The sequence below is a fragment of the Trematomus bernacchii genome, unplaced genomic scaffold (assembly GCF_902827165.1).
Source record: "Trematomus bernacchii unplaced genomic scaffold, fTreBer1.1, whole genome shotgun sequence".
NCBI classification, from domain to species: Eukaryota; Metazoa; Chordata; class Actinopteri; order Perciformes; family Nototheniidae; genus Trematomus; species Trematomus bernacchii.
Window position 1 is genome coordinate 15,838,651 of NW_022987689.1, and position 11,472 is coordinate 15,850,122.

General features: G+C 37.2%; 1 protein-coding gene across 21 annotated transcripts in view; it reads left to right on the plus strand.

Moving 5' to 3' along the window:
* The window catches only part of LOC117488922 (loricrin-like), a 50,858-nt gene extending 42,325 nt beyond the window's left edge, over window positions 1-8,533 (plus strand). For 17 of the 21 annotated variants that reach the window (XM_034138100.1, XM_034138081.1, XM_034138102.1 and 14 more), the window contains 7 exons: window positions 4,686-4,748; window positions 4,856-4,954; window positions 5,062-5,157; window positions 7,408-7,569; window positions 7,667-7,828; window positions 8,136-8,161; window positions 8,253-8,533. In XM_034138100.1, coding sequence (XP_033993991.1) covers window positions 4,686-4,748; window positions 4,856-4,954; window positions 5,062-5,157; window positions 7,408-7,569; window positions 7,667-7,828; window positions 8,136-8,161; window positions 8,253-8,279 — 635 coding nt within the window. In that variant the 3' untranslated portion in view covers window positions 8,280-8,533. The remainder of the gene's footprint in view (window positions 1-4,685; window positions 4,749-4,855; window positions 4,955-5,061; window positions 5,158-7,407; window positions 7,570-7,666; window positions 7,829-8,135; window positions 8,162-8,252) is intronic. The other 4 variants (XM_034138082.1, XM_034138103.1, XM_034138094.1 and 1 more) reach the window with 3 other exon arrangements.
* Window positions 8,534-11,472: the final 2,939 nt, after the last annotated feature.

Here is an 11,472-nt window from a genome sequence, read left to right on the forward strand (position 1 = left end):
AAGTTAAATAGTGCAATAAGAGTCTATATACAAGTGATTGGAATATGATATATTAGATACATAATTTCTAAGTAGCAGCCAGATGAATGTTATGGATGTTGTTTCTAAGTTCAGGTGTTTAATAGTCTTATGGCCTGTGGGATGAAGCTGTCCCTGAGCCTGGTGGTTTTAGTCCGGATGCTGCGGTACCGCCTGCCAGACGGCAGCAGACAGAACAGTTTGTGGCTGGGGTGATGGGGTCTTTTATAATCCTGAGGGCTTTCTTTAAGGTTAACCTGGTATTTTTACTCCACTACATTTATTTTAGTTACAGATTTGGATTAATGATGTGAAATATAAACAACCCTTAAATCAGACTTTAGTTACACCTGAGTAAAATTCAGTGAATTCAGCCAACAATCAGTCGAGATATTTGGTAGTGGGTGCTTGAGAAGACTAAATATTTATCTGCAGATCCCTATAAAGCATATTCATTACTCGTTATTCTCTACTAATAGTTAATTAAAAACTGTATATAATGGCTATTAGAGATGGCAAATCCGGATCCTTTTACGGACTCAGGGTCTTCTGAGTCAGTCATTGAAGAGATCCGGATCATACGAGTCATTTGAGTCATATGAGTCAGCATCACCAAGACCGTAGAAATCCTATCGGTGAAACCGAAAAGTTGATGCATTTCACGAGCATATTATTATTCCATATATTTTGAATATATATATATATATATTTGTATATATATATATATAATATCTGCATGTATATTTTCTATTTCGACATGTATATTTTATATTTTATTTATTTTTCTTTCTATTCTTGTATATTTTGTAGTTTTGTTTTATTGTAAAATGCCTTTTATGCTGCTGTAACAACAATTTCCCAATTTGGGATCAATAAAGTACTATCTATCTATCTATCTATCTATCTATTAAACTGACGTTATATTAACCTCCGCTACACAGTGTATTTTGCTTTAATAAAAAATGTTGATCACAAAAAAAAGGGTTATTTTGCGATTTGGCAAATCTGAGTCTGCTGTTGACTCGTGCATGACGACGAGTCTGCTGGATCTCTGGATCTGCTGCTATATGGTTACGGCTCCGAGTCCGCACGAGTCTGATCCGCTGTGTGTTGCAGCGAGTCAGGATTTGCGAATCTGAGTCTGCTGTTGACTCGTGCATGACGACGAGTCTGCTAGATCTCTGGATCTGCTGCTATATGGTTACGGCTCCGAGTCCGCACGAGTCTGATCCGCTGTGTGTTGCAGCGAGTCAGGATTTGCGAATCTGCGAATCTGCGAATCTGCGAGTCTGCTGTTGACTCCGGCGCAGGAGCCGGGTGCTGGAGGAGGGGCTATGCTCGTGCACATGACGAGTATGGATCGCTGGATCTGCTATGCTATTACGGTTAGGAGCCGTCGGCTCCTCTGAGTCCCCACGAGTCTGCAGGAAGTTTCACTGATCCGCGTCCCCTGCCCTGAGCCAAACGATAACTACTGGCAGGCAGCTATCCTGTATACTTGCTAAAGGGTAGGTAGATGGACTGGGGTACGTTGTAATGTGATTCTACATGTTATAAAGAGAGTAGCGAGTGACGCAATTTATAGTTTTAATTTGTACGTCACACCAAGTGTGGGACTCAAGGACTCGGGTTAATGGAGAGGGGAGACTCGTCACGACCAGCTCATTTCTAGGATCCGGGTTAATGATCCGGATGAATCAGGACTCGCCCATCTCTAATGGCTATTTTGCACATCCCTTTCGAGATTTCAAGATTTTCTAAGGTTTATTGACATATCATATACACAACTACGGTTATGCAATTAATGAAAAACTTGGGTCACAGGTTCATCAACAGTGCATTACAAGACATCTATCGATATCTGTGTACCTCCACCATTAAACATATTCTGCACATTTCTCATACTATCTACATACATCTTATAAGAGTATAATTAATATGTATAATATCAGTTAAAATAAGTGCTTCAACATAGTTAACATTGCAGGAAAGTTGATTGTCAAGTTCCAAAACAAACCATGCAATATATTAGACGTTAAGTACTTTGTCAGGCTTAATATCTGTAGATACCCCCAAAGCTTTTTTCTAATTTAAAAGAAGACCTTAACCTAAAGTATTCTTTAATGTTTAAATAAAGCCTTATTAGTTTGTCTGTTTTTCCACATCCTCCTACAGTATCAGGCACTAAACTGTTTTATTGTAGAGATCACTTACAGTATCTTCTTGATATTTTCTATTCTATATTATTTATATCATTGACCTTCCACTTTCCCACTATATTAAGAGTATGTACTCTTAATATTTAAATGTTTTCATCAAATATAACACATTCAAAAGTGCTTTACAAAAATGAAAGACATTAAGAAAAAGGCATTTTAAAACAGTCATTAAAAAGCAACACAATCTACCTGCATTGCAATTACTCTAAACGTGTAATAACGTGCTTTAACCAGTAGGAGGTGCGGGTTAAAAAGCTGTCAAGTTTACAGTGTTAACAAAATAAAATATACTGCTGTTTCTGGTTTAGTTTACGACGGATATATTCTGTTATTGTTTTGATATTTGTAACACAAAAAAGATGTTAAAAACCCACAGCAACACAGAAAAGATGGTCTTAACATGACCCAGCGGTCTAGTAGTTAATAAAAAACAATAATATCAAAACAAATTATTACTACTAACTTTATTGTGAAATTAAAACAGAACGGTAAAAGAATAGTTTCCGGTCTATTCTGAGGCCCGATCTCTGTAGATAAATAAAGAACTACGACAGATGTGTAATGTTTAATACAGCCAAACCATTCATTACAATGCATTCATGTGATGACTTTCAAAGAGTAAAGCAAGCACTGCTGAATAAAGTATGATTTGATCTTTTACGAAACGTTTTTTTCATATGGAAAGCAGTTGGAGGTCAACCAATCACAGAGCTTGAGGCAAAGCGGAACAATAGCTGAGGATTCTGGGTAGTGTAGTGTCTTCGGCCATCCTAAACTCTGAACAAATATTTGTTTCTCCGAATCGAAGGGGAAAATTACAAAAGCATTATACACAATTTAAACCAATCAATGTTGTGTAATTAACAAGGATAATCGGGTGTTTTTGAGTTGATGAGTAGTGCAGATATTACTGTAAATAAAATCAATCGACAGTAAGGAGAATACTTACTTCCGGGTGTAAAATCCTCCGTTATCCAATGGGAATGGACGCTCAGCTCTTTGGGTCCGTAATATAATAAAGGGGACTTGATCAAATAGGAATATAATTATCTTTTAAATAACGTTAACTAAAGGGAACAATCGACGTTGTAGAAATGCGTGTGTGCACCACGACAAAGGAGCCTCATTCACTTTACATTGGGGTTGTTTGCGTGGTGCAGACACGTAAATGTAGCAAAGTTCGTGACTCCACAACGCAATGCGGTGTTAAGGAGTCGTGGTGGAGTCACGCATTCTGGTGAGACCAGGTTGGGTTGGATACAGGCTGTAGGAACTGGGTGTAGTGCTGCCGGAGCGCACCGGAACGCCGGCTCAGCTCAGTGATGTAAAGGCACACCTTTATATGATCATTATAGTTATACAAAAATAAGAGAATAAATGAAAAACAGGTATGAAATACTATATGACGATAAAACAAGAGTACAGTTTAAAAGGGGAATGATTTGTAAAATATCTATGAAGAAAAAATAAAATCTGTTTACAGTTCTGTTTCATATGGGTGTTGACCCCCCTAGAGGATGTTCCCCCACTTAAATCATGTTCAGATGGATAGGATACTAGATACAATTGCGCACTTCTTGTGTCCATATCTTTCGCTTTTGGTGGTCATGCCACAACTGTGCATGTGCATGCATGAGCGAGTCATGGGTGCGCTCCAGTACTTGTAAAGATAGCACTACACCCCTGAACATTTGCCTTTGAACTCGTTTTTTAGTATTATATCATGTTTGTATTTCTTAAGTACCTTTTTAAAAGATATTTTAAAAGACTGTTATGTTTTTAAACAACTTTGAATCCCAGCAGTAGCCCTAGCTAGCTAGCTAGCTAGCTGTACAGCTGATAAAATCTGTCTTTATTCACATAGTCTTTAGCTAGGAGTGAGGAGGAAACGGCTTCTGTTTTTTTGTTAGGAACATGCAGCTGTAGCCTCCATCTTTAAGCGTTATATCATTATCCATTAGGTCAATATTTAAGACCTTTTTAAAGGCTATTTAGAGTTTTCAAACCACCTTGGCTTTTAGCATTAGGTCATGCTAGCTAGCTAAACTTTATAAAGTCTGCTAGCGTCAAAATTCACACTTAAACTAGGAATGAGGAATCTACTTATCTTTTTCTCAGAGAAATTGACCACATAATGTTCCATGAATTACGTTGGTGAAGAATACACTTTAATGATAAGTATGTGTAGTGTCCATTCAACTGAAGTTATTTACCTTTTATCAGAAATACAGTCCCCAAAAATCAGTGGAAAACCTTTTTACTACTACCATTGGATGAACAGATTATGGGGCAAAGTTCATTTCCCCAACAAGTTCTACAAACAGGGAGACATCTTACCAAATATAAATAAAAAAATAAACTAGTAAAAGATAAAGCTCTGTGTGTATTTAAAACTGCTTAAAAGGACTTGGTTCTCTCGTCCTTTAAATGTAATAATTTGTGCTGCAGAGGTGGGATCAGGTGGAGGACACACTACATCTGCTGGCAGTGGGATACAACCTGCAGGTGGAGGTAGTTTACTGATTCATAATCAATACAACTATGAAATATGAGTTAATCCAATTATCTAACCACTCCATATGTATAGGCCTTAAAATGTATTTTATATGTCCACTCAGACAGAAGACCTGATACTGGACATGGTGGATCCACAGTGGGAGGAACAGGTGGAGGACACACTACATCTGCTGGCAGTGGGATACAACCTGCAGGTGGAGGTAGTTTACTGATTCATAATCAATACGACTATGAAATATGAGTTAATCCAATTATCTAACCACTCCATATATATAGGCCTTGAAATGTATTTGATATGTCCACTCAGACAGAAGACCTGATACTGGACATGGCGGATCCACAGTGGGAGGAACAGGTGGAGGACACACTACATCTGCTGGCAGTGGGCAACCTGCAGGTGGAGGTAGTTTATTTACCTTTATAAAGTATGAATGATTAAAATCCTTTGTTCCAATCTCTCCATAGATACATTTGTAGGATTATATTTAATGTGTTGTCTTATTCCCACCCAGGCAGCAGTACTGGACATGGTGGAGGACACATTACATCTATTGGCAGTAGTTTATTGATCAGTATTAAATATGAGTGGGTAAATGCATTGATCTGATCTCTCCATAAACTTATCTGAAGGCCGATTTCTTACATTAGACGGCAGTGGGATGACTTCAGCTAGAAGAAGGTAGTTTAAAAAAATGGGTAGCTCAAATTAAGCATTCTGATTTTGCCATTGGCTCTCATGACACTCAAAAGCGGTCAGTCAGTTAACTCCAATTGGAAAAGTGAATGCGAGCAAACAACAGCTAATTAAGAGAAACAATTACACTCTACTAGATCTGACTACAGAGAGTGTTAACAACATTACACTTAACAGATGTAGCACTCCAGATAGGACTCCACCCAGCGGATTCCAACCAAAAACCCAGCGGATCCCAGTGGCTGGGGGCGTTGCCAAATTGCTAGAGGGCGTTGCCAAATTTCCCCCATTTGCTCAATTACAGGATTTAACCATGAGATGGCGCTTCATTCTCAAATACAGTACAGTAGAACTTAGTCTGTTTACAATGTTTGCAGCTCTGCAGTTGTGTTTGCTGAAGAGCATTTAATCACTTATTTGTTATGGTTTTCAAATAAAGTATATCTAATCTTATTATCTTAATTGTAATTCAATAATATTTAGTCTTTATATATTAAATAATCATAATAATAATGTAAATGTTTACACTTCTTTATTTTGTATGCTCATACTTTACCTTTACAATAGTTTGCTTTAATATGCAGTATATTTTTTGTAATATTATTGTGGTGTTTTTACACAGTACAGTAGATCGAAGTAAATCAACTTATACATTAAGATAAGATAAGATGGACCTTTATTAATCCCCGTGGGGAAAATGACACTCTAGATCTGACTACAGAGAGTGTTAACAACATTACACTGTATGGCTGACGTTAGTTTTTACATTTCGAGCTAACATCAACTTGCGTTCACAAACATCATTGTTAACAAATGTTCCTGTTGCTAAATATATTTGTTGTTTATATCTGATGTTATCTCAAATAAATCTAAATAGGGCTTTAGACAGCACCCACTACCCATTTTGTATAGAAAATAATGCATCAATTTGTGTTATAGATCATCTTTAGTCTGCCTGTCTGAGAATATTCTTTACGACCAACCAACTTGTTTGATTTTATGGTTCATTAATGACAAGTATGGTGATTACTTCTGCTAACCTGAACCAGACTGTAAAGAAAGAAGTACAACATGGAAAACATGTAACGTTAAGTTCTTGGGGGAGTGGATTAAGCAGTCACCATCTGCAAAAGAAACCTGAAGAACCAGTTGCAGAACTGTGTGAAGATAAGGTCAACAAGGTCTTTCAAAATGTTATTGATTTGAAAGAAAGTTCTAGAGAAGAGCCCCACCAATAGATGAAAATCATTAATCATGATTAATCACAAGTTTAAAATACTATTATTAACCTTGCTTAGTGTATCTTTGGGAGATTAAAGAAATACACATGCTATGTTGTAATAAAGAAATGCATGACAAACTGGTAAGACAAATCATAGGTTTGTTATTTTATTGTTAAACATCTCAGCTCAGTTTTGATGATTTCAAAATGATTGGCATGAAGTCCGTCAACTTTCTGACACTTAGCTAAAGCATCAAAAGACGCTGTCAAGCCTTTGTGATCACGCTCTGTATAATGTGCGCTACACAGATGCTCCTGTTTTCTGCCGCTATCATAATGCAAGCAGTAACTATTTCTACAGTAAAAACCTTGTCTTCCACTCCTGAGAAACTTCAAGAAACGGGCTCCTACATTACAAAGCAAAATGCCTTTCCTTCCTTCTTTTATTAAATGGTGCTGTTACTGCTTCCTGATGTTCAGTGGTCTCCAGTCAGTGAAATACATGCAGCTTGTGCCAGTTCCTCTGCTTTCTTTGCCTTTTTACTGCCATACAGTTCATGGTAAACATATGAGCTGTAATCATAGGAGGAAGTTGTCAATTGGTATGTGAATAGTCTGCGTAGATAATTTGAAAACGTTTAGGTTTCCAGATAAATCTCAAGCGTTAACACGTTAACTTTGACCGGCCTGTTTTTAAAGTTAAATGGAAATATTAAATAGCCTCTTTTTGATTTTAGACGCCAACTGTGGAGACTACCCCAGTGTTCCAAACGGAGATGTTGTGCAAGTGAGCGGAACATTTTTGAAATACCAATGTAATGGCTTTTACACACTAGAGGGTCCAGACATTGTGACGTGTCAAAGCAATGGCAAGTGGACAGAACCACCATCCTGCAAAGGTATAAACGAGTCATAACGACAAGTTTTTGTTCCTAAAAAGATATCACCCAAATATATTACCCGAGTAATTGTACATACGTTTTCCTTTCTGTGCAGCGGCTTTCTGTGTCATAGATCCTGCTCAAACGACTATCGCCAATGTTATAATATCTGCAGTTGAATACGTAAAGGAAGGACAGGAGAAGTATATTCCGTGTACTTGGGATGATTTCAGCCGCCGTGTTCAATGCATTAATGGAAGAATTGCCTATACCAACTGTAAGTATATGGAGTCATTTTCACACAGAACAAGAATTCAAACTTAAGAATATGTATTGTAATGTCAATACTGTTACACTTCACTTTTTTTTTTTGGGTCTTAAAGTTGGCAAATAATGTGTATGTAGCTGTAGCCCGACCTTAATAACTAGTAAAAATACAGCTTTTACAAATTTTCTTGGACTTTTTTAACACTAGGGTAGACATGCAAATTTTAGTGATGAGAATTCAATTAGAGCAGTTTGTGTGAAAGAAATGACGTTCTGAAATATTCACTGCTGCTCTGTTGTTATTGGATTATTTCTAGGTTGTTCGAGAATTCATCATTATAATGTAAGTGCTATTCTCAGACAGCTCATTATTTTAACTACATTTGATCAGTTTTACATTATTGAATTAATACCTTTTGTCTGTGCTTTTCCAGCAAAGATGTCCAGTGGAGGGAACCTAACCCAGAAGCACAGTTGGAAGCATTTGAAATATCTCCACCAGAGAAGATAAACACCCAAAAAAACTTCATATTTGTAAATTATTTTTCTTTTAAATCAGCTGTTTTTGTTTTTGTTCTTTCATTTTGATTGAACATATTTACACAATGTTGAAGCAAATTGTTCTTTAAGAGTAACTTTTTCTTTTTATGCGTGGAACTCTTGATGCACTAATGTCTATCAACACTTTGATTAAAAATACAAGTGAAATGGTCTACAGTAGGCTGAATAAATGTTAATTGTTCTTAAACAATCGACATAGATATTAGTTTTATATCTTCTACAAATTGCGTACAGTCTTTCCACTACAAATTGATTTCTATATTAGTAAGTATAAACTTGTATTAACACACAGCTTAGTTGAATACTACATTTTCATTGGTCAACCAGAGGTTGTTAATGTTTTGCTAAGAGACCGCTGTGAGAATAGACCGTAGCTACAAGAGGATCAGGGGACTATGTGCAGTCATATCAATCCACAGAAAGAAGTCCGGTCAATTTAACGCCAGATGTGCACAACAATCTTTTTTCTCCATCAGATACACCATGCATCATTTTTATATTTATGTACAGCACAAAACTTTGGATTCATGATGGCTGAACTGCCTCTAGTAAAGAAAAAGAAAAAGAGCGCATGAGAAGGAAAGATTTTAAAAGACATCAGAGAAATCAACAGAAGAAGATAGACAGGACGTAAACACTAAAGGGAACACAGTATGGGCTCTAGCACGGTTTTCTTTTTCGAGTAAATCGCCAGAACGCCGAACCCTCCTCATCACTCCACCGCTCCCATGTTTTTTTTTGTGCTGCCATAAGTTAGTCTTTCTCCGTCGGTGCGCGGGGCTAATGCTAATGCTAATCATGCTAATGCCAGCAAATACAATGGTGGCTTCACAACATTTTCAGAGTTTTACGGGGCTAGGTTTGCAATTCGCCCAGCCAATCAGAAATGGGAACCTTTTTCTCCCCAGGAAAGTACCACCTCTCTAGCAGGGACTGAAAAGGGGAGAAAAGGTTCCCGAAAAAAAAGATATTTTTGGTGTGAACTCAACATCCCAGGAACTATTTCTGGGAAAAGTACGGGAAAAGTACTCCGGTGTGAAAGCGCCTATTAATTCACAATAAGACGAAAAACATAAATAATACATCCAATAAGAGCCAGGGGGAAAGAAAAAGCATAAAGTCACAAAAACATTTAAGAGGCATTAAGCTTACTTAATAACCATTTGGAAATGTCATTGTAAATCTTTATAGACAGGTTACAAGATTGTATTTTTCTAAGGGACAGAAAAAAGGACATGAACTCATTTATGAAACAGGGAAAGGAGGGCTTGCCTCCTCTCCATTTACTACAATGTAAACGGTATTTACCCAAAATAATAATTATATTTACCAAATCAGAAATTGAAGAGTCCAAATTATCAATATAATATAAAATGTGATATACTCTAGCAGCGTGACTGGTTAATGAAAAATAAGATGTTAACAGACTTGCTGTCGCCGCAGTTCCTGCCTTTGGTACGCAGTGGAGCGGAATATATATATTTTTTAGCAATACGGTCATTTTTAAATCAACATTGTGAGTCAAGCCCTTTGTATAGTTAGTATGTTGCAATGTAATACGTGGGATAATGTGATAGGGATCTTGATCACCCTGTCTGTGTTCTTTTATCATTAATGACCGCCTCACTGCACATTATGCCTTACTTAATATACTTTAGCAACACTGCAAAGTATGCTGATACTTGGACAGAAATACTCACTTACAGTATGGTGGTGTCACAACAAAACACATTTTCAAAACAGAAAACACAACTTTCCAAGAAATATTTACAGTGTTTCTGGCAAATTAGCACCTGAACTATGTGTTCTTGTGTTGATGGGCCTTCAGCTGCCTAACCAACACTTAAATAAAAGCGCACATCTTGAAGGTTTATTGACAGAATCATAACTTTACTTATTATTTAATCATAACCAGTCACACCAGGAGCAGATGGAGGTAATTTAGTCATACTGTACATTAGATGATACAATGTTCAGCTTTAGTGTTTATAAAATGGGATTATCCTGTAAAGACAATGCTCCGGCCGATGATGGAAAATGTATATTATTATGTTATATTCGGATAATAAAGTTATAGTTGATAAACTCTTGGACCATAATACAAAGCCAAATTGCTTTTATTGACTTAACAAGCGCTGCATGCAACACTCAGATACAGTCGGTAGTGGAATGCAATTTTAAAGTTGGTTTTGACAACACAATCGTAATTTGCAATACTAACTTTCAGATGTAGATAAAAATGAAATGTTGGGAGCATATGGCAGGCAGAAGAAGCTCAATAAAGAATGTTTCTCAACATAAAATGTGTCCTTGAACATGAAATCACCGGAGAACTAGTGCTCACTTCAAATCATTTTTCAGAAAAAATGAGTAAGGGGTATGATTCCAATGATATTTAGCATAAAATTATTTGGTATAAAAAAATGAATGTGTGAACCAAAGCAGGATAATGACAAAAACAGCTGTACACACTGGTGATCTCAACAAAGCAAAGTGCTTTTGTAAAATGCGACTGATCTGACTGAAGTCCACGGAGGCTGTTTGTGCGTACAGCATGATGACCGTAACTCAGCTGAATGTTTACTATTTCTTAACTTCTTTGCTTTTTGGCCGAAATGTGCCTGAGATATCTTGGAGTTTTTCTCCTGGTTTGGAATCCACAAGTGCTGCATATTCTACTCTGTTACTTAGAAACTTCTGAATTTGCCTGAATATATCAGGGATATATATAACGTATTTGACTGTTTATCGTTATATTTCAGCACAAAGTGCAGCTCAGCCATGTCCTGCTCTCAGTCTGAATGGCGTTTTTTTTTTTTTCCTGGACAATCAGCTTATAATCATGAAGCCACACTCCCTGTCATGACGGACTTAAACCAGCAGTGATGTTGCAACACACTCTCACTCCCTAAACGTCCAGGAGCGACGCTTGGTCAGGGTCCCGTGGCGTGCAGTTGGGACGCGCCGAGGCTCCTTCAGCTTCATAAACGGACGCAAAGAGCTTTCAACTGACAGCTTTAATCTCATGTTTCCGCTTGCTCCCTACAACAGCAATCTTATAATGCTCTGCTATTTCGACCAACTGCGCCTTAT